General features: G+C 39.1%; 1 protein-coding gene across 1 annotated transcript; it reads right to left on the reverse strand.

The window, feature by feature from the left end:
- Nucleotides 1-1,378: 1,378 nt before the first annotated feature.
- thbs4b (thrombospondin 4b) lies at nt 1,379-23,779 on the reverse strand. Its single transcript, XM_086096112.1, has 23 exons — nt 21,959-23,779; nt 21,626-21,801; nt 16,434-16,631; nt 14,921-15,174; nt 14,318-14,420; nt 12,957-13,039; nt 12,839-12,890; nt 12,611-12,762; nt 11,119-11,256; nt 10,683-10,760; nt 10,447-10,599; nt 10,250-10,354; nt 9,078-9,185; nt 8,834-8,993; nt 7,280-7,398; nt 7,000-7,052; nt 6,617-6,810; nt 4,958-5,136; nt 4,736-4,784; nt 4,458-4,654; nt 3,123-3,295; nt 2,766-2,905; nt 1,379-1,806 (listed from the first exon to the last, which is right to left on the reverse strand). The coding sequence occupies exons 2-23, from the start codon at nt 21,702-21,704 to the stop codon at nt 1,748-1,750; spliced, it is 2,826 nt and encodes a 941-aa protein (XP_085952238.1). The 5' UTR covers nt 21,705-21,801; nt 21,959-23,779; the 3' UTR covers nt 1,379-1,747.
- Between the last annotated feature and the right edge of the window lie 3,604 nt (nt 23,780-27,383).

A 27,383-nucleotide genomic window follows, 5' to 3' on the forward strand; every position in this document is an offset into this window, starting at 1 on the left:
TTTTGTCTCCACTTTCATGTGGGAGGTTTTTAATCAACGCACACGACTCTGGTGTCTGAAGTGGGGGAAAAAGGTGACTCATCGCCTTTCGCCATTTGTCCCGACATCTGTACCCAAGTGGTCGCGAATTGTCGTTATGCAAGAGGGGAACCATAGACCAAAGTTTGGCATTGCGCCTTTTGACCCTTTCGCCAGTAGTTTTCAAATTGCCACTACATAAGTTAGCCAAAACCTTTTTTTTCTTCTTTCTTTCACATCAAACCCTTGTTTTGCAATGTCAAAACAAGTCCAATGTTTAAGAGTGAAACTTTAAGAACAAAAATTCCTCACTCAATTATCCTACTTTTATTTTTATTTTTTTAAATCCTAGCGACCCGTTGCCTAACGGCCAACAAACAAAAAAAAAAGTGAATTTTCCTCATCCGTTTGATAGGCATGTTCAGAAGAGGGCACATTTGATGAGAAAACGAGATGTTCTCTCAGTTATTTTGACACCCCCTACCCTTTTTTGTCTGGCACTTCCTCCCACACGCGGGTGAGAGAGCGACGCTGTCTGAACAATGACTGGTTCGACAGATGGCTCCGGCGAGGAAGGCGACGCTAAAAGCCAATCACTGTCTGTCCTGTTCTCGCTGCATACTGAAAGAACATCGAGGGTCGTCTGGAATATGAAGCTGTACTTAAGTGCATGTTGCGCAATCATGTTCTTATGATGTGAAGATGAGGCCATTTTCTAAATTGGTGGGAGCTTTTTTTCGTTTCTTTTTTTACCATTGCAAAAAGTGAGTTTTGTGGAGAAATGTGAGGAAAAAGTAGTCCAGTGAGCTAAACATTTTTGAATAGAGTTTAGAAATGTGTAAGAATGTGGTGTAGTTGTAAAAAACAAAAAGTCCCCATTAATTTGGGATCTTTTTCATAGAAAATTTGGAACTTGTACAAAATAGTCGCCACATTTTGAAGTCAATAATGTTGAATCAGTATATTTCACAATATATTTGTCAAATCTACTGTAATTACTCTAATGCTGTAGAGCCAAATATTCAAAAAGATTCATTCGAACTAGCAGGACGTGACAGCCATAGTTTTCTATTGGAAAATGGCGCCCTCTAGTGCAGAAGAAAATTCATGGTCATTACTGTCCCCTTCGTGTAACAAGTATGATGACGTAAGAGGAAGAATTGGAGCATTAGCGTTTGTATAACATGCAAATTAGTACCACACATGGTCTCATTCGACCTGCCAAGAGGACTAAATGCACCAAAAATATAAAAGGATTTAAAATTAAAAAAAAAAAAAGAAGAAAAAAAATAAATTTTACCATGGAAGTTAATAATTGCAACCACACGCACAGACACAAAAGAAAACACAAACAAAAAGCTTAATAAAAAAAACTTTATATTTTCGGATATATTGTGATAATAAAAATAAACAATAATATGTTCCATTTATTGCCGAGTAGCAACAATGCTGTTTACTATAAAAATGCAACACTTGATATAAAAAAAATCCTAAAAAAAAAAATCAAAAACTACAATGCATGAAATGATGACGTTCTATTACAGTAAACTTGTCAAATTGTCTGTTGTTGTGACACATCGAATGTTGTTCGTGATGACGTGATTCACATACAGTACGAGGATGCTGCTCTGTTAATGCACTGAAAATGTACACAAAAATACATAGACACACACACAAACTGCCATACGCACACACACACACAACTCTACGCACACGGTTTGTCCTTCCTTTAGAGGGAGTCGACGCCGTGCTGAGTGCTGAATTCTTGGAAGTCCTCGGGTATGGTGTCTGACAAGAAGAAACAGAAGATTTGGTTTGGTTATCAAAACCAGGTTGTATGGTATGCACTTATTGGTAAGAGACCAATTTTATCCAAAAGGAGACTGAGGGCAGCTAGACAACATAGAGCTTCGGCTAAGTGGAAACTATGAAGTGTCTAAAATAGTTTAGTGTTAACAATTACTAACAGTAGTGGACTGTGTGTTTTCCCTTGGTAAGGCGATGCATTTATCCAAGAGGAGACTGAGGGCAGCAAAGCCAACCTAGCAATTCAGCAAATCAGATACTGTTGAGATTTTAAAATGGTTTAGCGCTAAGTAGTAACAACAATAGATAACACTGAGGTTTTAGTGTAATTATTCCTTGGGAAGGAACTGCATTTTATCCAAGAGAGACTTAGGGCAACAAGGCAACCTAGCACTTCAGCAAAGTGTGACTGTGAACATTTTGAAATGGTTTAGCGCAAAGCATTAACAACAGTAGTGTAAAATGAGTTTATTAAAGAGGAGACTGAGGCCAGCAAAACAACGGACCATTGCAGAAAAGTGGAGACTGCGGAGTGTAAAACACTATGTCAGTGTCCAGTGTGAGGTATTTATTTTTGCCATTTGTAGACGTGTATCCTTCCAGTAAATGTTTGGGTCACCATAACTTCCAGAACTCAGTTTTCACTTGCTGCCCTTAATCATCTCCTCATTGTGAGCATATCCTGTTCTGATGAATGCATTTGTTGCAACACAGCCCTTAGTCTCCTCATAGATACAATGTGTATCCTCCTTACTCCCTACTTGAAAACCTCCTTGTCATTTATTGCTTTTATCTAACCGCACTACTTTTTGCAAACCATCACAGTCTCCATTTTGCTGTAGAGCTATATTTTTTTGTTGCCCACAGTCTCCTCTCGAATAAAATGCTGTCTCTTTAATAACAGCCACTTGGTGGGAAGCAAATACACGACTGTAACCTACCATTGCAGCGGTATCTCAGATTGGACCAGATGATATTTTCCTGCGAGAAACAGAAGACGCCAAGTCGGCCCCCCCTCATGGTCGTGTCGATGGTCACGCCCGAGTCGGCCACCAGCTCGGATCCCTCATAGAAGCGGGCCCTGCCGTGACCCAACGAAAACAGATTTTTATTAAGCGTCTTAAGCACATTCATTACGAGGGAGATGTAAGACTCACATCTACACTCTTTGGATTGATTCATTAGTTCGAACTCTGTTGCTAACCAAAACAGCAGCATCCACCAGAGGTCGATTACAGTCACTCGACAGCATTAAAAAATGACCTGATAAAATGTCTGGTGAGCATTCAGTACATTACCTGATGTATCCAACCTGCGGCCGGTGCTGCAGGTACCAGCGGTAAGAGACTTTGTCCTTCCAACCCACGTTGCGGGGGTCCTTCCACAGGAGGCGCACCTGGTCTTGGGTGTCCCCGGTGTGCCACAGGGAGTTTCTCAGGTGCTCCCCGGGGCCAGATCGGGATTTCACCGCCTGGCACGGATAAAAAGAGGGAGTGATATCGAGAGAGTGAGAACGTGAGCGTGAGAGAGCGACAGTGAGAGAGATTCTAGCAATATCTTTGAAGACCTGTAGATGGCACTATTGCACTGCAAACACCAACCTGTGTTCTCACCATTATGCTTTGGCCATCTTTAAAGCATAAGGAGTAGTTGAATCCATTTTATTTTAAATCTATTTTACTAATGAACAAACAAATGAATAAGCTACCAACCAACCAGATATTCTACCGGCTCGCCATCCATCTCGGTAACTAGTCAATTAACTAGTTAACTAACATACGACAAAATGAACATCAAGGTGCCAACCAACCATTTCACCAGCTAACCACATATCTCGGTAGCTAGCCAATTAATTAGTCAACTAACAAATTACACAATGAACAGTAAGTTGCCAATCAATCAACTAACAAACCAACCAACCAAATATTCCACCAGCTAGCCATCCATCCAGGTAGGTAGTCAATTAACTAGGCAACTAGCAAACAACAGAAAGAACATCAAGCTGCCAGCTAACAAACCAATTTACCAAATATTCCACCAGCTAACCATCTGTCTAGGTAGCTAGCCAATTGAATAGTCAACTAATAAATGACAGAATGAATAGCAAGCTGCCTGCCAACCAACCCATCAGATAGCCAACTGACTAACTTGCTAGACAATTAACTAAATAATTAACTAACTAGCGAATTAAACCAGTCAACTAATGAACGGCACAATGAACAGCAAACTACCAACCAAACAAACCAAGCAACCAAATAACTAGTCAACTAATGAATGAACGAATGATCTACCAACTAACCAACCAACCAACCAAATAAATATTCTACCAGCTAACCTAACCATCCATCTATGTAGCTAGCCAATCAACTAGCAAACTAACCAAATAACCCACCAGCTAGCCAACTAACTTGCTAGCCTAATTAACTAAATAATGAATTAAGCTTTCAACCACACAGCAAACCATGTACCCAAATAACCTGTCAATTAACTAGTCAACTAATGAACAAATGAACTATGTACCGACCAACCAAACAACCCAACTAATTAACCAACTAACTAACTAGCTAACTAACTAAGTACTTTCCCTTTGGTGCTAGGTGAAGGTCATAAACTGGTCAGTAAAAAGCACTAACCTTGAGCTGTATGCCGGGTTCGGCCACAGCTCGGAAGGGCGTGGCCTGCCAGTACGTCTGCTCCGTCTGCTTCCACATGACCACGTAGAAGGACGACGAGTCCTGGTAGCCGAAGATGAAACCGGCGTAGTCGTCGTCCGTCACTGTGTTGACGTGGAACGTCCCCTCGAAGTCCACGCCGCTGAAGGCCGTGTAACCTTAAGTCAGCAGCACCAAGTTGGCATTTTCTTCTTTTTTCCCACGTTAAGGGTGTCACATTTCCAGAAAGACTCTCTTACCCACAGCCAGACCCGGATCGCTGTTCATGGTCTGGACGATTTCCATTCCCTGAGGGAGGAGCAAAGATCCGTTCAATATCGCCGTCCGATAATTTGTCCGATCTCCGCTTATTTCGGGGAATGCGTTGAAGTTTTGCAGTTGATTTGTTGCATGTTACTTTTATGTTCAAGTGCTTAGCGGCTGGTTAGTCTTGACCGAGTGTCGATTTGAAGCGTTCTGACCTGGTTGAGGACCACCCAATTGGGGTCAATCTGAGCATCGCCCTCGGGGTCCAGCACCACCGTCTGGAAGGCCCTGAAGTCGGTCAGCGTCACCTCGGCGTTTTCGGGGCAGTTGTCGATCTGGTCGACAATTTTGTCCTGATCGAAGTCCGACTCGCAGATGTCGCCCACGCCGTCGTCTGGGGGGGGGATCCATTGATGTTTGTTTGTTTATTTATTTATTTGACTTCTTTGTGGTTCACTTCAGGGACAATAGTGCTCCGTCACTGCACTGTAATTGTGATGTTCATTTATTAGCGCTTAGTCCGGCCTGCATCCTTCCAAGAATCTGTCCCGACGGGATGGATTATTGGATGAGGGCGGAGGGATGCAATTACTGCTGTGTGTGCGTGTGCAAGTGTGTGTGCTGGCAAGCTTTATAATTGCCATTGACAGCTCATCAATTTGCTTAGAATAGTCCTTTCGTTCTGTGTCTCGATAGTTCAGCTGGGTTTCTTGCTTGCTTTCTTTTTCAATTAAGACTTAAAAAAAAAAAATTAGTTCAATTGAAAGTTTTCCATTTTTTACATGGAACTTACTTTATAACAAATTATATATATATATATATATATTTTATTCAGATATTTTCCCCCTATTTAACATTTGACTTTTTAAATTTAATTTCATGTAACATTTGTTTTTTTTTAATTAAATTTGTTGAATACTTCCTTTGTATTCCAATTTTCTACGATATTGTTGTGCATATTTTTCCACAAATGTAATTGATATTTTTAAAATGTTATCTTATTTTCCTTATTTCTATACTGTGCATATGTTTCACAATTTTATCACTGGAGTGACTTTTTTTCTACTTTATTAAATATCAAATTATTTATCTTCATTTTCATTCAAAATGATCCATTGATACTGATAATTACACCATTATGATTTCTATTTTTTGTTTATGAAATTTGGCCTTTTTTCTTATAATTGGTAACAATTTATTTTGATGTACAATCTTTAAAAAATGTTTTCTTATATATTATACTGTATTATATATATATTTTTTTTAATTGTTTCAATTTTATTCCTACTTCTTAATAATAGTTTCATATTTTGACACCAGGAGTAACTTTTTTTTAAAACCTATTTTATATTAAATAATTAAACTATTTACCGAGCTATATGTATTTTTAAAGACATAATTTTTTAACAATTTTTTTTTAACATACATTTATATTATTATTTAAAAAAAAATACTATATAATATAATACTGTCGGTGGTATGTTTCATACTTTTCCTGCACAAAGTATTATTTTTATCATCAATTTTTATATCAAATTTTATTGACTGATGAAGTCAAATTTGACTTGGCATTTTGTATGATTTTTTTTTCTTCTGCTCTTGCCCACTCTATAGTCTCGCTTTCTACTCTTCCAAATTCGAGCCTTGAGACTCAGCATGAGTCAGAAGTGGGTGCATATAAAAGAGCTCTTGCCAAAGTCTAAAATTGCTCTAAATGTCACCTGACAAAACCTTGCGAGGCAGGCCTATGTATGTAGTGTGTGTGTGTGCGTGGGTTTTACAGTGACGGCGTGCGCTGAACATTTGAGGGGAAAGCGACATAACCCGGTCTGCCGCCATCACCAAAGAATGTTTTTGCCCGACTGGCTACGTACTATTGTCGTCGGTCTGCTCCGGGTTGGGAACCAGCCTGCAGTTGTCTGGTCCGGGCGGTTTAACGTCCGGGATGCCGTCGTTGTCGTCGTCGTCGTCGCACTCGTCGCCCACGCCGTCTTTGTCGGTGTCTAGCTGCGAGCTGTTGATCACGAAGGGGCAGTTGTCCTTGGTGTCCTGGTGGCCGTCGCCATCGCTATAACGGGAGACAAAAACGTGTCTTTATTAGGATGATGAACATAAAAACAGTACAGAATATTTTTTTTAGACCAAATACATTTATTAAAACCACTAACTGATTAAAATGTCTCTATATTTGGGAATTTCATTGTAAAAACTACTGGAATGTGGGGGGAAAAAAATCCCAAAATATCCTCGGATTTACCTGTCTTGGTTTGTGTCACACGAGTCGCCCACAAGGTCGTTGTCAACATCAGACTGAAAGTAAGAGAGCACAAGGGTGTTAAAATCTGCTACATAAACTCTGTTTTGAAATGTGCTATTTATAGATAAAACAGAGCTGTGACGCTTTTGGGAAAGAAATCGGCAAAAATACATTTAGAATTTTTTATTGTTGCATTTCAAAATGTGAATTTAAAATGCAGTTTCTAAACAGTAAAATATTATTTTCTAAATAATACAGAGTTGTGGCTTGAGCGGCTGACCTGGTTGGGGTTGGGGATGTCGGGGCAGCTATCGCAAGCGTCTCCCACGCCGTCGCCATCGCGATCCAACTGGTCTGGATTCTGGACGTGCTGGCAGTTGTCCAGGAAGTTCCTCAGGCCTGACGATGATCCGAGCCACCCGTCAATCAATCAATCACGTGTCTCATTTATTCTCACATACACATTGTACTTCCAAATAGATTTTTTCCCCCATGAAATATTTTATATATTACACAATTTTCTAATCGGCATAAAAAAATGTGTTTTAATTTTTTTATTACCTTTTTTTTTTAAACATAACATTAAAAAAAAATCCGTCTCTAATGTCTGTGATACGTTTTTATGTTTTATTTTGTTTTAATTGTATGAAATGACTTTAAAAAAACACAGATTATTGAATGATTGTTTATATTTTCTTTTACTGATATAGTTGGTTTCTTTATACTATATTGTTCTTATTATTTATACTTTGTTCAGATTTTTTGTACTTTACCTTTAATATATATATATATATATATATATATATATATATATATATATATATATTGATTTCACTTGTATTTTTTAAAAAGTTTTTAAGATATTTTTGTACATTACCTTTAAAACATAAATTATGTATGAATTGTATATTTTTTGTTTAATTAATGAAATGTTTATATTTATTTAGCATGACATGAAAGTACCATTTGTCTTTATGCAATGTTCAATATTTTTTATAGCAATTTAACATCTGAGTGCAATAGGAGTACTATTACCATTTGACCACTAGGGCACGCTGTTGCACTACATTTTAACACACTTCCTCTTGTTCTCTATTTAAAGTGACTTCTTTCATCCAAGGCAGCATCAGCATCATAAAGGTCATAGAGAAGCAATGGAGGCGAAGCATGTCCGGTGCCGCTGGGCTTTCAAGACGCAATAACGCTGTTCACTTTGGGGTCAGACGAGGCAGACTCGCCAATAGTACCAATGTCACGGAAAAGCTAAAAATAGATCTATGCCGCTTATGCAACTTGAACGTCATCGTCGGCGGTGACGTCGCTCGTCTCGCTCTTTTGCGTATTCTAGCGGTTCTCAAACTGGGGTCCCCGAGCTGTTGCTTGGGAGTCTGTAAAATCGTTTGCAATAAATTATTATATCATACTAAAGCAAATACTGCTGCCAACAATTAGCTCAGGGTCAGTTACAAGCTCTGATATGATTGTGTAAAAATCATATACATTTGAATCATTTGTAGCTCGCTCGTGCTTTTTTTTCTGATATGGAGTTGCAGTGGGCAAGCTGGGCCAAATAGTTGCTGCTTGGAAGCACGCGCATCGGGTCGAAAGATTCCACCACGGGTGAACTCTTTTGCAACATACGAATGGCTGCCATGTCTTTGACGATGTTCATTCAGTGTGATTGATTCAATGATTGCTTTCCATCATGCTTCTTTTTGGTCATACAAACGGAATAATTCCTTTGGTATTTAGCAGTACCATACGATTATGAAAGGGCCTTTGAAAAAAAAAAGACATGTCTCGGACCGAAAAGGTTCGAGAACCCATGTCGTACCGTCTCCATCCATGTCATCGTCGCAGGCGTCGCCTTTGCCATCGCTGTCCGTGTCCCTCTGGTCCGGATTGTCCACCAGGCGGCAATTGTCGCAGGCGTCGCCGTGCGTGTCCTTGTCGCTGTTCCGCTGGTCCACGTTGGGCTTCAACCAGCAGTTGTCCTGAAACCCAAAGCGGCAAAGTTGCGTTAGTCGAACAAAAATGGAGGAAAGACGTTTTGCTTGGGAAACAACGGGAATGGCGACCTGCTCGTTGGGAATGCCGTCACCATCTGCGTCGTCGTCGCAGGCGTCTCCGTGCCCGTCTCGATCGGCGTCTTCTTGGCCGGAATTTGGAACGAAGATGCAGTTGTCCTGTGGACAAATGTTTTTTTCTCCATCCAAATCAGGAAGAAGACTTGTTTTATTTAGTTAGTTAGTCAGTCAGTCAGTCAGTCAGTCAGTTGTGCATTTGGTCAGACATAACCTCGGATTTAGTTTGGTAGGTAGGTGTTTTTTTGTGACGAGGATGTCAGTCACCTTGGTCGGCAGGTAAGTATGTTTGTAGGTAGTTAGGTAGGATGTAAGTAGGAAGTTATTTTACTTTTGACTGAAATCAGAAACCAGTTTGGGTTAGTTAGTTAGTTAGTTAGTTAGTTAGGTCGGTAGGTCAGTCAATAGATTCAGGTAGTTATTAGTTAGTTAGTTAGTTAGTCAGGTCGGTAGGTCAGTCAATAGATCAGTTAGTTAGTTAGTGTAAGTGCTAGTTGTAGGTAGGTAGGTAGGTAGGTAGGCAGTTAGGCAGGCAGTCCATCAGTTACTTGGTTGGTTAGTTGGTCAGTCAGTCAGCCTTAACCCAATGGTTGGTTAGGTAGGTATTAGTTTTCGGTCAGTTTGTTTGTAGGTCAGTAGGTATTTTTCCCATAGGTTGTCAGTCAATTCATCTGTTAGTTGGTTGGTTGTTTAGACAGGTAGTTCGTCAGTTAGTCTCTCTGTCTGTCAGTGTCTGTTAATTAGTCAGGTTGGTAGGCACAGTAGGTAGATACTAGTAGTTTGCCAGTTAGTTAGTCAGTAAGCCAGTCCATTTGTTGGGTGAGTAAGTCAGTTGTTAGGTAGGTAGTTTTTTGGTCAGTCTGTTAATTGGTCGGTCAGTTAGTCAGTTTGATTGGTAGGTAGGTGGGTGGGTAAATAGTTCATCAGTTGGTCCATCTGTTAGTTAGTTGTGTAATCGGTTAAAACCCTCAGACTTAAGCAGTTAAAAAAGTAGTTACTTAGGTAGGGTGGCAGTTATTCATTAAGTTAGTTGGGACGTCTGTCGAGTAGTTATTTTGTTTGTTTGATATGGTAGCTGCTTAGGTAGTTTAGTGGCTTGTGATAGTGAGTCAGTCTGTCTGTTAGCTGGTTGGTTAAGATCGTGTGTTATTTGGACTTCAAATTACCTTTTTACACGAGGGGTCCTTACACTTGAGTTTCTCGTCAGGATATCCGTCAATGTCCGTGTCTTTCCCGCACAGGAATCCGTTTCCCGACCAGCCGATTCCACACTGAGAACACATTCAACAAAAGTTGTTTAGCATGTATGATGGTGACGGAATTACGTTCATATGAAATACGTTCGTTAGCGAGCAAGCGATACCTGGCAGGAGACGGATCCGTCCCTCTCGGGCACGCAGTGCGCGTTGACGTCACAAGGGTTCGTCAGGCTGTTAGCGCAGCTGATCTCAGGCTTGCAGCCTTTCACCGGGTCGCCCGTGAAACCCGTCTTGCAGCTGCCGCAGTGGTAGGAACCCTGCGGGGGCCGCGACACATTTGCTCACACATCTGCTGCAGCGCAACGTCATACAGCGCCACATCGGTCACGTGAGGCTTCACCTCCGAGTTGTGGCAGATGGAATTGGCCGCGCAGCCGCCGTTGTTTGGTCCTTTGCATTCGTCGATGTCGTCGCACACCTGAAAGAAAACGCAAACTCGGGACATTTGGTCATATACTATGAGTAGACCTCCATCCACCAAGGCGCAACAATTTGGTAACCTGTTCCCAATTTGGCCAGAATGCAAGTAGACTGAAAATTGACTGAGTGGCAGATTTTCTTGCTAACTAGAAGACTAGCAACTAAATAACTAACTGAAAGTGCAAGACTGACTCGTTTAGTAACTAACTGACCGACAAGCGTTGACTGCCAGGCTAAGTAGGGGACTTCCTAACTACCTACCGGTAACCAACAATCAAACTGACTGAGTGACCAACAAAAAAAAAAGCAAATACATTCTGTACGGTCCAAAGTCTTCATATTACGGCATCGCCTACCTGTTTGTTGGTTTGGGCGAACAGCGCTCCGACGCCCTCTACTGGCAGGCCGGTGTAGCCCAACGGGCAGGCATCGCAGCGGAAACCCGGCGCCGTGTTCACGCACTTGACTCCGGGGAAGCAAGGGTTGAACTGGCACTGCAAGAAATGATGAACTTGAACGAGACACGCTACCGCAGTTACTTTCTCTAGATGCTTTTCAATTCTGTGTTATACTTCGATGAAAATCCTTTACAGTCCTCGATCTGATATTTGAGATTTATTGTGGAGCTCTCGGGAAAATGAGGCAATGCGCATGAACTCATTCATTCATCAATTCAAGCATGAACGCCAGAGGGAGCAGCACCCTATTCATTGAATTGAAGCAAAAAATGTGGCAAAAATTGTTGAATTCTTTACGTTCTACTTAATTAATCACTCCCAGCCATTTTCGCTGAAGCAACCCCCTTCGCTCCCGGCTGTTTTACTGGATTTTGACTGATTTCGCAAGGCCCATAGAATATTGTGTTCTGTTGCTATAACAACATGGAAACTACCAAAATAATGATTAAAGTCTCTTCTTTCATCAAGTATATTTGTATCTGTTTGCATTTAGCAGCAATTGGCATTAGAATATAGCTAATCTTCATCATTATTCACATTCCTGGTGAAAACACTGACGAAAAGAGCTTGTTGCAACTTGGCCCTGGTTGATCTCGTATACTCTGCTGCCACCTGCAGGCCGTTTTTTTTACTACCATTGCTTTGAGACACCTCAGAAGTTGCATCAAAACCTTCTGTATGCTCTTGCATAAAAAAAAAGTGTAAATATGTTTTAGGGAGTGAAGGACAAAGTATTAAAAACGTGTTTACACGTTTTTGGGTTTGCATGAGTAAAGTGGCTCAGTGGTACATAATATCATTTTGTGAAATACCTCAAAGTAAAACGGAAATTCTACACAATAAACACAATGTAATCTAAATAATGTAAACAAATGGAACTAAAAACCATCATTGCAAAATCGAATCCTAACAACATCGTTTACAGAAAAGTTACTTGTAACCATTACGTACACAATGTGGTCTTTAATAAAGGAGGGGGGAGGGGGTAGGGGGGAAAGGGGGGTCGACCTTGCATTTAAACTGTAATTTGTCTAAGGTTAATTAAGGTGGCGCTTTATAGTGTTAATTTATGTCATTTATCATCTGTATCAAGTCACCTTCAACCAACTCAATGTGTTTTGATTAAAAACAAATCCCATTCAACTGGAGGCGCTCTTGTAAACAACACGGATTTTAATGAAGCGAAATGTTAATTTTGCGCCTCACACGTCCTCGCCTTACATACACTACAGCTCTTAATTGTTCTGGCTCGGTACGCATGCAATATTCATAAGCGGCCGTGCAAAAAAAGCCGAGTGGGCTTTTATTTATTCAAGGTCAAGGTCAAGGGCGGCTCATTTGCATCCCTTCCGCGGAGCGCGACGGAAGGCGGCGGCGGCGGCCAGGATACCTCGTCCACGTCGTCGCAGTTGAAGCCGTCTCCCGTGAAGCCGTCGGGGCAAGGCCCGCACTCCACGCCGTCCGCCGTCTCATGGCACGTGACGTCGCGGAAACACACGCCCGGGCCGCACCTCGGTTTCACCACTTCGGTGCCGCCCAGACCTTTCGGACCACGATCATTTCGGGGGTTTAATCTCGGGTTAGGTTTCAAGTTGACAATCGTTGGCGGTGACCTTACCGCAAGCCTGACACTCGGAGATGGTGTTGGTGAGGAAGGAGGTCTCTTTCACCTGCAGAATTCTCACGTTAGGTCATCATGTGAGGGGTCTCCGTAGATTTGCGGAGGGGGTTCTTACCTGCTGGATGAGGATGTCTTTCAGCTCGTTGATCACTTTGGTTAACTCCATCATCTGATTGGATAGCTGCTTGGTGTTGACGCCTGATGGGCAAGATCATGTCAAGTGAAAAATCGGGTCGGCTTCGGTTTCTACTTTGGTCAAATATACACACACGAGCAGGCGGTTATCATCTGCCGCATGCAAACACAGACATGATGATAGATGAAGTTATAGTCAACAAATGATACATGTTTTTCTAATAGTTTTTTTTTTGTAGAAATCAATATATTTGTACTTGTTTTTTTTGTTATACAAATATTTGTTACATTAATGAATACATTATTTAATAATTATTGAATATTCAATATGAATTATTAAATAAAAAATGAATAAGTAAATATTCCCAAAAAATGTTGAGTCTAAATTTTTTAAGTTCTCAAAAAATAGACGAAAGGTAGACTAAAAAGTAAAAAAAAAAAACTACAAATGTCTAAAAAGGAAGAAAATTAGCAAAAAAATAGCATTCAAAATGTTAATGAAATTGCTAAAAATGACAGAGAAATTAATTTTAACTATAAACTGTCCAAAACCAAAAGAACAAATCCCTAAAATTACCATAAAATGTCCACAAAATTGACAAAAATGTCACAAAATTGATAGCAGAAATAGGCAAAAAAAAGTGTTTAAAAAAAAAAACATCTAAAAATTAAGAAGAGAGGCAGAAAATTACCATGATATGTCCATAAAATCGTCCAAAATGTTAGAAATGTGACAGAAAGGCAGACAAGTCTAAAAATTTATGAAAAATTAAGTATGAAAAATAATTTGTAAAAATCATTAGGGGTTAGCTATTCAAGGTGAGGGCGACACACACTCACACACTCACACACACAAACACAGGTTTGTTTTACTATCTTTGTGGGCCCATCTCATTGACATCATGCATTTCCTAGCCCCTTCCCCTAACCCCAACCATCAAAAATAATTGCCCACCCCTATTCCTTACCCTAACCTCAACCATAACCCAATTCAAACCTAAACTCTAAAACCAAGTCTTGACCCTCAAAAAGAGGTCTTGAGTTGTGAGGACCGGCCAAAATTATGGTAAAAAAATATATATTTATATATAATTTTTTAACCCCAGCTACACTGATAAGCTGGTAACCTATTTCTCAATAGTTTTGAACACCCTATTGGATCAAAATCTTCACCCAATATCCTGGGTCAAATCCTCAAACCAATTGCACTGGGTACAAATAACCCAGCATTGGCTCGGCCCCTTATGAACCCAACACTGGGTTAGCTATTTCCCTCAATTTGGGTTACTTTTAACCCAGCAGTTGTGCTAGTTTCAGGACAGGTTCATTTCATGATTTTACCCAAGGTTTGCACGGAGTCTCTTTGCTGGAAATGGCAGTCTTGCAAAGACGCCACATTCTCAAAGGTGTCTCCGACCACAAGCTTGAGCTCATGTAAGCCCTCCTGTTGAAGAGAGTCACATTTTAACTCATTGACTGCCATTGACGGTTATAAACGTCAAAAAATCATTTGGACTATTTCTATTAGTTTAACTTTTTTTTCCTATTTTTGTTAACAAGAGTATGAAAACCTATAATTTTTTTTATTGTACATTTAGAACAGATATAAAATGTGTGCTTAATCGGGAGTTAACTATTGAAGTCATGCGATTAATTACGATAAAATGTTTTAATCGTCTGATGCCCCTAATTTTTAATAATCTTTTTTTTTTTTTTCATCAGGCAATGACTTCAACTCACAATTAATCACAAATTTTATATCTGTTCTAATTGTACAATATTTTTTTCTAGGTTTTCATACTCTTGTTAACAAAAGTGGGAAAAAAAGTTAAACTAATAGAAATAGTCCAAATCAATTTTTGACGTTTATAGCCGTCAATGGCAGTGAATGAGTTAACCAGCCTTAAATCATAATTGAGGGCGTTTGGGTGAGGGGTCACCCACTTGATCTTTGTTCAGCATGGTCTTCAGCTCCACCATGCCGTAGCCGGCGGGCAAACCCTGGAAGGCGGCGGGGAGATCCCGCACCGTCTCCACCAGCTTGCAGTCCAGATGCAGGTCCATCCCACCCGGACCGCCCGGCTGCTGAAGACCCCTCATGTGGAACAACAGTCTGTGGACGTTGCCGTCCGCCAGCACCAGATTGTTGAAGGTCACCGAGCTCGTCCTCTTGTCGGCGCGAAGGAAGCGCAGCACGCCTGAAGGTGATAGCAAACGAGCTGGCGTGAAGTCAACATAGGAAATAGAATGTGAAAATCATGACCGGTGTAATGGAAAGTAAAAATATCGGTGACAAATGACAATTGATGTGATGTAAAAATAAACAGCAACAACATTTCCATCATCATTTGTGCCGTCACGTAATAAATGTTAACTCGATCCCATTTGAAAGGGACTTTTCTGCATGCCTCGACACATTGAAAAAAATAAAAACACAAACAAAAAACAAACAGCGTATAAATGAGATATATGGAAATAAGTAGCATTGCATTTCTGTCCGTGTAAGCCGTTTGCCCGGAGACAACATCAGCATTAAAGGTTTATATGATAATTAAAGTCACAAAGGGCATCCATGCGTGCTTGATCGCAGTTATGCAATGCTTATTCAGCGCTCTGATTCATTTATGATGTGCGCCGCAGTTAAGTTGGCACATTTGCATTAATAAACACGCCATCGATGCTTATTTCTCAATGAGTACAAGATGCCGGATATGGCGACGCGAATGTATCCAGGAGAGGTGCTACGATTAACTCATTCACTGCCATTGACGGCTATAGACGTCAAAAATTCATTTGAACTCTTTCTATTTGTTAGAGTATGAAAACCTATATATTTTTTATTGTATTAGAACAGATATAATATTTGTAATTAATCGTGAGTTAACTAGTGAAGTCATACGATTAATTACGCTAAAAAATTGCAATCGCCTGACGCCCCTCATTTTTAGTATTTTTCTTTAAAAAAGAATTTTTTTTACATAAAAAAAATAATAACAAAATAAAATATTAAATAAAATAAAAAAGTAAAAATAAACAATTTTTAAAATAAATAAATAAATAAATTATAATAATCAAATTTAAATTTAAAAAAAGAAAAGGTTTTAAAAAATTAGGGGCATCAGGCGATTTGTAATCGTAATTAATCGCATGATTAATCGCATGACTCACAAATCTGTTCTAAATGTACAAAAATAATAATTTATATGTTTTCATACTCTTGTTAACAAAAATGGAAAAAAATGTTAAACTGATAGAAAGAGTTCAAATGAATTTTTGACGCCTATAGCCGTCAATGGCAGTGAATGAGTTTTAATCATCAACAACTAACTGATATCAAATTAATCGATAATTATTTAGGTAGTCAAGTAGAGACCTTGTTTAATTTAAAATGGTCCAAATCCTTGGAATTTCACCCGCTCAAGAGTCATTCCAGACGGGGGAGATTCATCATGTATACCTTTGTTGAGTTTCCCCATCACGGTGAACTCAAAGTACTTGCTGTTGTCCCGCGGGTTGTACAGGCCAAAAACGGTGGTGCCGGTCTTGGGCTGCAGTTTGAAGGAGGCCAGGATGAAGGCCTCGTTGGCACCCTGCTCCACCAGACCGCCTTGCAGTAGGTCGGGCAGGCAGTCGGGCGAGGTCAGCAGGTCATACACTGTCCAAGAGGATTATAAAATTAAAATAAAATAAAAAAATCTGTGATAGTCGAAATCACATTGTTTTTGTGGAATATGAATTAAGCAGCAAAATCCGCCCATTTTATAAATTCACGGGGGAGGCCATTTTGTCACTTGCTGTCGACTGAAAATGACATCACAGTTATTTAGGGCTCAGGTAACAACCAATCACCACTCACCTGTTTTCTGAATTTGGTCCTGTCATGTTCGCAAGATAACTCGTGATTGGTTGTAACTTGTGACCCGAGCCCTGAGCAACTGTGATGTCATTTTTCAGTTGACAGCAAGTGGCAAAATGGCCGCCCCTGAGATGGATACAAATAGGTGGGTTTTGCTTTTGAATTTGAATTCCACAATATTAATCAGAATGCTGTGTTTAGACTCACGTGGGCATATAAAACATATTATGTAAACAACATTTTTGACTTGACTTCCCCTAAAAAAATGTAAAGAAAATATGTCGTAAAAATGAATTGAAAAATATTCATATTTGTTTTATAGCTTAAGCCTCCCATGCCCTATACTCAAATTTGAAACTTAGTCAAAAACAAATTCAACATATTGGAAACATATTTAAAAATAAAATAAAATAAAATAAAATTGAATGAATTAGAAAGTTTGAAAGTTTAAACCTTGAAAATATATTTCACAATTTAACGTGAATAAAGACACACTTTAAACACAATATGAACATAATTTTTTTGACAGTTTAAAAAAGTAAAAAAAAAATACATAAATAAATACACTTTTTGATCATATTCAAAATGTCTTTCAAAACACACAAAACATAAAATAAACATTTATAGAAAATATGCAATAATATTAAATTGCAAATAAAAATTGTAAACACAGTACGGGTATTTATTAGTATTTTGTATTTCATATTTTTTCCAACCGAAAAAGCTGCCAAAACCCATCAAAAATTTTACTTTCTAGAGATAGCGAGAATTTCTCTCATTGTAAATCCGATATTGTTAGCCAGTAGAATAATTACCTAAATACTTTCACATTACCAAAATAAATAAATAAATAAATACCAATATGCTTGTTGAAATTTGATTTTTCTTTTACGAGATTCTCAGTCAGTTGACTTAAGCTAACTGGACTACACTATGATATGTTTGACAGAAACATCCGCCATATAGCAGGACGGCGATATAGAAAAAAAGTACGGCATCGAACAAACCAAAAGAAAATGCCGTCACTCCAAGTCCAAGAAAAGACATTTGACGTGTGATGGCGTGTGATTCACATCTAAATATGCATGCAAGGAGACATTTCCAGGCCCGTCGTGTTGAAAATGGCTGACGGCGTACACTTGGGCTCACAGTTTATCCTTTAATAATGTGTCTTAGGAGCAGGCCAAGCCACTCGAGGATGTGGGGTAAGTGTGTGTGTGTGTGTGTGTGGGTGTGTGTGTGTGTGTGTGTGGGCCGCCATCTGCACACATCATTAATGCATAAGCAGCCGAAAAGCAGACGGCGGAGGCCCTTTATCACTAGCTGCCAAAATCGCCCCCCAAACGCTCCGCCAAAATTGTCCCTCGACCCCGCTTCGCGCTCGCCTCATTGCCGCCCAAAATAAGCCTACTGCCGATTGCGTCGTTCCCACAAGAGGATTATTCATTTGAAAAACTGTTGACATCTTTGTAAGTTTGGCTCTGCAACTCATTGAAAAATTACAAGTTCCAAGTGCTAACTGATATGCATATAGGAAGGAGTGTGCCCAAAAAAATCGATTCTCATAAGAATCACGATTCTCATTTAGCACGATTCATAATCGATTTTAAATGTCCCCAAATCGATTTTGTTTAAATTATTTTATACTGTCTTCCCTTTGTTTGGTGTGCCTTTATTGGGAGCGCTGTTCATGTTGTACCCGATTTGGCCACTTAGGGGCAGTGTGGTTTCATGCGGTCTGATACACTTTTAAGTTGTAGCCACATTAGAGAGTAGAAGGAAAAAGCCACGATTAAGTTATTCCAATAAAAGTTGTTTTTTTTGCAGCGTGGAGACGTTCTTTTGAGTGCTAGAAGTGCCGCGAGTAGCACGCTAATTAGCCTTAGGGAGTCAGACTGGAGTAGATCATTACGATTCCTTGAACATCTATAAATTCAAGCAAAAATCATTGTCAATTAAATCATTGTGAATCCAAAATCGCTCTTAATCGAAAATCGATTCAGAATCGAATCGCACACCCCAAAAATCGCAATCGAATTGTGAGACATTCAAAGATTCCCACCCGTAATGCATATGTAACATGAATGTAACATGTATGAATGTAAATGGGCTTGTAATTGCGTTTAAAAAAAGTACACTTTAGCCAGAAGTGATAGAATAATAAAAATGTTTGCAAGTTTGGTCCCGGCGCATGAAGTCTTTGTTCCGCAGCCAAAAAGTCTGTTTGAGCGTTATTAACGGCAGCTCCCGGTGAGGCATCAATATTCACCCATTAACATCACACACGGAATAGATGATTTCACATGAAACGCTCCCGATTGGAAGTCGGCACATTCCGGGAGGGGAATGACGGACGACACCGGCTTGTTTATTGGATTTGATGGACTTTTCATCAAGCGGCCGATTAATGGACGCCTGAAAGGTGGCCCATCATTCACCCGGGGGATTCGTAAGCAAGCTCGTAAACTGTAAGCAGCCATTTGTCCTCTTGCAGATTCAGCTTTTGGTGGCAAATTCCTCCAAATTCTTCTTCAAAATGCTCCAATGTTAAGTCGAAAGAGTCAGCATTAAAGTGCTTCGTGTGAATGTGAATGCATAGCCAAGTACACACATGCCGATAATCAAAATGATGATCAAAAAGGGCCGATTATCGGATGTTTGTATATTATCTTTAGCTATTATCCTGTGTTGTGGAATGTGTTAAGAGGATTTATTTCAACTCAAAACAGTGACGGCTGTAAATCGTAAATGTTAAACCTGTTTGACATTTACGATCAAAAACGAGCCCCCCCCCGAAACCAGATCTCTATTGTAGTACCAAGTCTGACCTGTAAGAGGCAGCACAGGGTATCAAGACTACCAGAAAATTCAATGAAGAAGAAAGTGGAGCAGTTAAAGAGATACAACTTTTGTGTTCAGCTTTAGCGAGCTTCCTGAATCGGCGGCTTGGCCGAAATCGGTGTTGAAATTTTAAGGCAGACAAAAAAACTCTCAACACTGCACACCACGGGATCATCAATCTTTTCTGACATATCCGGTGAAGCCTGTAGGTGATTTTTTTAAAAACATATCAGGGAGGAAAGATCACTTTCAACACACCAAACACCACATGATAATCTTTTACTGACGTCAGGCCTTTGCCGACTTTGATTCAATTCGGGTCGGTTGTTGTTAAGTGTGAATGGCTCTTATTTGGCATTTCACAGTGAGTTCATTGCTTGGCTCAACTTGGAGCTGAAGCAAAGAATTTAAATATGGACCAAGTTTAACATTTACGATAGTCGGCCACGGACGTTTTCTGAGTTGGTTGCGGATGAAAATAAATAAATAAATCACTCTTACTACATCGAATGCCACTAGATCAGGGGTCAGCAACCTTTTGCGTCAAATAAATAACATTTGAACATTTTTCATACATTTTAAGACTTCTCCTTTCTGTGAAATTTCTGACATGTTTGGCAATTTTATGAACATATTATGGCAATTTCCTGCCTCTCTTCTTTCTTTGTTGGACATTTTATGGTAATTTTCGGAATTTCTTCTTTTTTTTTTCATTTAATAGTTATTTTTTGAATGTTTTCATTTCTGCCTTTAAAAAAAATCAATTTTCTGATTATTAATTTTTTGCAATTCCAAAGGCATTTTATGCAACTTTTACGTGTTTCTTCTTTTGTTTTTGGACATTTTATGGTTACTTTTTGAAAGTTTTCTTTTCAGCTTTTCAAACGTATTTTTAGTTAATTCTCTGACATTTTGGGCAATTTTCTGCTTTTCCTCTTCCCTTTTGGACAATTTATGGTAATTTCTTGCATTTTGCATTTTATGGCTATTTCTTCTGTCTTTCTTGCTACCAATTTTCTGATATTTTTTGGGTAATTTTGTGAACATTTTATGGTAATTGTCGGAATTTCTGATTTTTTGGACATATGTTTTCTTTTCTGTCTTTAAAAAAATAATAATTTTTATGACTTCTTTTGTTTTTGGACATTTTATGGTTACTTTTTGAACATTTTTTCCCTTGCCTTTTAAATGTAATTATCTGACATTTTGGGCAAAATGTCTGCTTTTCTTCTTCCTTTCTGGAAAATGTATGGTATTTTTTTTAGGTAATTAAAAAAAAACGTTTTCATGTACCTTCTTCTACCTTCATCAATCTCTTTTTTCCACTTAAAAATTTGGAAATTTTTGAAGATGTAATTGCTGCTGTTCTGTTGTACGTCAGTAGATTGAGAATTTGCCATCGTAAATACTGAACAGGTTTAACATTTACGATTGTCAATCATACTTAAGCGGATCGGTGATTTTTGGCAGTCCACACCTCAGGATAATCTTTGCGACATCTGAACTTTGCCGATTGTGCCTTTAGACGTAAACAGCAATTTTTCTCTCTCGCAAGTCTTGAGTTTTGCGAGACCTTCATGGTCACTTATCAGATTGTGTCTGATCACTTCCATGTGTGCGACTGAGCAGATGTTTAAATAAAAAAAAAAACTAAACAAAAAGCCTTCTCACTGCAGCTCGGAGATTTGAAACTCGAAGGGATTTGTTTCACTTTTCACACATCATGTATAATTCCTTATGTGTTGGCCGTTCCTTCATATCATATTCCTTTTTTTGTTTCTCCGGGGCCTCGGCTTCATCCATAATGCAGCGAAATCAAACAAAAGTGGGTTCGAGAACACGGCGGCGGAGCGGCTTCGACCTTTCTTTGCCGTCACGTTGTAGAAAATTGAGGCTGTTAAATTCCAATCAAAGGTAACATGAGGCGAGCTCGTAAATGATTGATCACTCACCTAAAGCCTGGGCTCTCACGTACGCGCAAAGCTGCAGCACAAGCTGCGAGGCCACGATCGCCGCGCTCCACCGGCCCATGTTGTCGGCGTCCCGCGTCCAACTTGCTGCTCACAAGTGTCTGATGGAAGCCGGTGAGAGGAGTCCTACCAAGGGAGGGAGGGAGGAGGAGGAGCGTCTGGGGAAAAAAAAAAAACACAACTGAACAAATGACCACCACATGCGGAGAAATGGGCGAGCGGACTCAAGTCCACGCAGACGTTCTCGGTCCGACTCAGGTTCGACTGCGGCTGAGGATGTTTAGGCTGCTTGCGCTCGCTTCTTGGAAAACGTACTGTAGTTGGTATTCTTTGACACCTCGGCCATGTGTCGTCTCCACACCCACTCGTTCTTCACGCCGTCCCAGAGGGAAAAGTCAGGAAATGAAGCCGGGTCTTAACAAGACCGCCTCCAGGTTAGCAGGATGTCTGGTAAAGGTGAAAAGTCTCAGGGGATGTTGACTTAAGACTCTTTTTGTTTCACTGGTGACATAAAACTAATTTGCATACAGGAATACACCACTAGTCAATGACATCGAAAAAAAACAAAACACAAGTAGAGTCATGGCTTAATTGGGTAAGGGGTCGTTCATCAGAGCCAATTATTCTTTACATTAAAGTACTTTTTTTTCGTGATCTAAAGAGGACTACACTGTTTGAAAAGTTTGCTCAGTGGGAGGAAAATGGTGTACATCTGGTTGCGTTCATGAACCACGATGCTAGTGTTAGCTTTTTTCACCTCTACGATTGGATGCCATAGATAACAGCTTTACAAAAAAACAAACAAAAACAAAACAAAAACAATAGAATGTCCAAGAGATGCGTACTTGACTAGCACCTGAATAAAAAACAACAACAATAGTGATACTAGGTAGATAGAAACAACATTCTTACGGTGATGCTAAGCTAATGAGCTAATGGCCATACTTCCCATTACCTTTGATGGGCACATCGCCCCTGCCAACATGGCCGCCACATCGACGCATGTTAGCCTGCTCTAGTCTACTTAAGTCTGTCAATACATGTGAGCATTTACTGCCACTGCGGACATAGATATGAACACGAGATGTCTCAAGGTGGAGACGGCAGCATCGTCCCTGGTTGGCTGTCTTTTTTTTTTTTTTTTTTTACGCGGCATAGTCGTGTGTGTTCATATCTCTTGACATATCTAACAACAAAAATCTGAATTGGTTGAGAATTTGGCAGAGTTGAGCAATCCACAGCTATTTCAAAGTCCGTGCTTCATTGACTGTAATGTTATGAGTAGTAGAGGAGCCCTGTCCCAAGATGGCCGCCCTGTGAGGATTGTTGCTTCATGTTGGCGCAGTGTTGGCTCATAGTGTTATCGATGACTGCGGGAATTAAACATAAATATGAATGCCAATATGAACATCCACAGCAGGGAACACTACATTCAGAAATGTCTTCGCATCCTTTTATATTATTCTCTTATACAGTGAAGTGATAACTTTATTTAAAAAAAAAAAAGTAAAACATTTTTGGGGTTATTTTGGGGGCTGGGCCTGTATTTTCTATTTTGATTAATTTCAATGGGGCAAATTAATTTGTAAGTAAAATGACTTACAAGCTCAGTTCCAGAATGACTAATTAGGCGTATGAATGCAACCCAAAAAAAACAAAAACTTGCCTCCCTGATCATTTGGTAAAAGTGTTTCCAGCAGAAGAATAAACAGAAGAAGATGAGTCATAGTTTCCCGCATGTCTGCCACAGGTGTTATGTGTGCGAAACTTAAAAAAAACGAAAAAAAAAACTCATTTGTTTGGGTCTTGTGTTCACGATTTTGGCTTCTAGGTCAATAATAATGGAACCCTCAAAAATGGGGCTGGGATTAGGTCATTAAAAAGTGACAGTATGAGGAAATGCGGCGAGGATAATCAGCTGGACGCGCACACGCGAGTGGCAGCCGATTTAAACCGCACTGACAATCTGACTAAAACTCCCAAGGAGAAAAGGCAGGACGAATGTTTACACTGTGAGCGAACGTCTGGCAGCTAATCACACTTCTACACATGATGTCCAAAAAGGACGTTCAATCACTGCAAGAGTGACCATTTATTTACTTAAGAGGCAGGAAGACCACTTTTTTTTTCCCCTGCCAATGTAAATCAAGAAAAATCTGTATGGGGCCGGACTATTTAAAGCAGCGTCAAAGCTGAGGATGCGACACTAGCATGTATGCTAGCTTGTTAGCATTTAGCAGTTAAATATAGCGTTTTGGTTTCGGGTGCTTCGAGTGTTGTCCAAGAAGCTTCAAGCTGCCTGCTGGCGCTCCCGGTTGAAGTTTACCGTCAAGTAAAAAAAAAAAGTAGAGCAGAGTAATAGCGACGCTAAGCAGATATACAAGCTCTTCCCGGGATGTTTTTTCCCTCCAAATCAGCAGTTTAGCGTCGGACAGAAGCTGTTGCGGCGCAGCACGACGCGACCGCCGGGCTGGCGCTCGCAAACCCCGCGGGACGTCCGAGTCTTACGAGCGTCGTACCTGAGGGAGGTTACGTAAGAGCTGCCAGTCAGCACCTTTTTTGTGGTACCAAACACCCGACTGGAGGAAACCACAAATTACAATGTTACTGTTCGTACCAGACTAAACGCTGGAGACAAACTGCGATTTAATGCTTTACAGGAACAGCCTCACAGAAGCACTGGCGAGGGCGGGCGTACCTCCGCCAAGGCTTCAGCGTTTGTCACCTGTCAATCTGGATCCACATGCCTCACAGGCTGGATTTGAATGGGATTTTCCATGCTGCATTTACACTACTGCCAAATGGGTAATCGAGTTCAGATGAATTTTTGGCAAAGCAAATTTCGCTAAGGAGATCATTTTCTGCAAAGTACAGAATTCTGATAGACAAAAATAAAATGGCTTAAATAAAATTAAAATTAAATCTTTGATGAACAATGTATTAGAATAAAATATTAAAATAACATTTAATTAAATTACAAATGAATTCAAATTAAATACAAACAAAAATAAACAAATAAAATGACATTGAAGTTGAATTAAAAACAGTAAGACAAAAGACGAAATTAAAAATATAATAAAAGCTGAATTAATAAAAATGAAAAGTACAAAATAAAGACAAAAATAAAAATGGATTACATGTACAATAAAATAAACAAAAAATAGATTCAATGATGCATAAAATAATAGAATAAAATATTTTAAAATATATACAATTAAGTGTGAAATTAATTAAAAATTACATTTAAATGAAAATATTAATAATAATTATAATTGAATATAAACCCAATAGGGCTCTTATGCCTGCAGATTCGGGTCAATTAGCAGAGCCCAGAGTTCAAAGCAAACATGGTGAAGAAGCATATAGCTACTATGCCGTACACAAATGGAATAAATCAGCCCAGAGTGTAAATATTTTTAAATCCAGGTTAAAATGTTGCTTTATTCCCTTACCCTTAATTACGTTTTTTTAAATCACTTATATTCTAGAAACCTAGTTTTAATTCTCTACTTTGAAATGGTTGAAAGTCTTCTGGTAATATGTTGTTGTCAGTGTACATTATCAATATATATATAAAGCATGCCTTGCCTTATATAAAAATAAAAAAAATAAAACAATAAAAATGAAATAAAGATAAATGATAAAAAATACAAATAAAAAATAAACACAAAACTCAAAAAGCGCACTAAAAACAAAGTTGCTATTTCACATCATGTCTGTAGGATCACTCAAAATGTCTGTGGCCACTGAAACGCAAAACCCTCCTTCTTGCCCTTCTTGGAAAACGGCAATAAGGCCGAGAGATTGATGGGAGGGGGCGACGCAACTCTCCGTATCGTCTCGAAAGAGAAAAAAACAACACGCAACAGAGTGTCTTTGGCCGTTTCGCAACCGGCACTGTCGGCGTCTGATGTGTTGAGCATGTGTGCGCTCTCCGATCATCCGTCAACGCCTCCGATTCGCCGCTTCTCAAGTCCACCTGCACGTAATTAAAACACGCTAAATCAACCGGAGGAGTCGCATGGGAATGCACTTTGTTCTCTTTTTCGACACCTTCTCCGGCCCCTGCCCCCGTAACGTCACGGCTTATTGACTCATTCCGCCAAGTGACGCGAGGGAGAAAGTCCAGCAGACGAAAACGCGTCAACATGCGCGGAGCGGAACAACGCGAGCATTGTGCGCCGCTGATTCTTCTACCAGGTGGTATTGCGATGTTGCGTTGTTGGGATGTGATGCGACGATTACGATAGAAATCCGTCTGCCCCCACGAAAAAGGAGATTCAAGAGCACATGGAGGAGATTTGTGAATGCAAGGTGACAAAAGCAAACAAACAAAAACCCACTTAACGTGATGACTTTTTTTGAAGGTAATATTACAAATTTTCTTATATTAATATTTTACTTTTAAAATAAATTACTGTATTTTTTGTGTGCAATAGAATGACTGAATTACTGTATGTAAAAAAAGTAGTAGGATTTAGTTATTGTATTTTTTTAAATCCAACATTAGTCATGTATACTGTATTAATTTTTCTTCTCTAAATGTCGCCATATTTTATATTTAATGTCACGACTTTCTCATAAACTGAAGACTTTTTTCTTGTACTGTTTCAATTTATTCTTTTCATGAAAAAAGACTATAGTCTTATAACTACAAGACTTTTTTTTTTTTTAAACATTGCAATTATTTCCCCCAAAGCACAACCTAATTTACATAACATTTGTACATTTTTGTTGTAATATAAAGATTTTATTCTTGGAAGAAAATATTTATATATTTAAATGTCCATATTTGTGAAAACAACTTTACATCTGTTACTATTTTGTGGAACTTTAATACTTTTTTATTTATTTAAAGGTAATCCATTAAAACATAAATGTAATTGTAAGCATTTTTTCCATCATAATGTTACAATTTGATTCCTTTAACAACACTTTTTCTCTCATATTATGCTTTTATTTTTGAAAGTATATCTTTTTTTTAACTCATTCACTGCCATTGACAACTATAGATGTCAAAAATTCATTTGAGCTATTTCTTTTAGTTTAATTTTTTTCCCACTTTTGTTAACAAGAGTATGAAAACCTAGAAAAAAATATTGTACAATTAGAACAGATATACAATTTGTGATTAATCGTGAGTTAACTAGTGAAGTCATGTGATTAATTACAATAAAAAAATAATAATCGCCTGACGAGATGATTATTTAAAATTAGGGGTGTCAGGCGATAATATAATATAGCCGTCAATGGCAGTGAATAAGTTAATAATCCAAATTCATTCTGTGAAAAAGAGTGATTTATTATTTTTTTTCTAAAAAAAACCATGACTTTACATAATTAATATTTACTTCACTTTAATCCAAATTACAATACAACTTCAAAATTGGAACAATTATTTTTTCTCCACCTCATAATATTACATTATTATCCTAAGTAGGACTTATTTATTTATTTATTTATTTATTATTATTTCAAGGATGATTCTTTTTTGTCTACCATTGATGGTTTCTTTCTTAAGCAGTGGATTCAGACACCCACAGATGCCCAGCTACCAGGTGCTGGAATAGCCATACATCTTCAGCATGTAGCTAGCGTTCTGTACGTCTCTCTGCTAAAGGCATTAGCTTACGACATGGCAGGAAGTGGCGAGTCCGAAAAAGGAAAAACTGTAGAGCCAGCACAACGTCTGCGCCTTCGCGCTCCAACAAGGCCTGCGTCGCATCTCCGATATCCTCAC

This window comes from Leptonotus elevatus, chromosome 15 (genome assembly GCF_054856555.1).
Source record: "Leptonotus elevatus isolate MCC_2025b chromosome 15, RoL_Lele_1.0, whole genome shotgun sequence".
In the NCBI taxonomy this organism is placed as follows: Eukaryota; Metazoa; Chordata; class Actinopteri; order Syngnathiformes; family Syngnathidae; genus Leptonotus; species Leptonotus elevatus.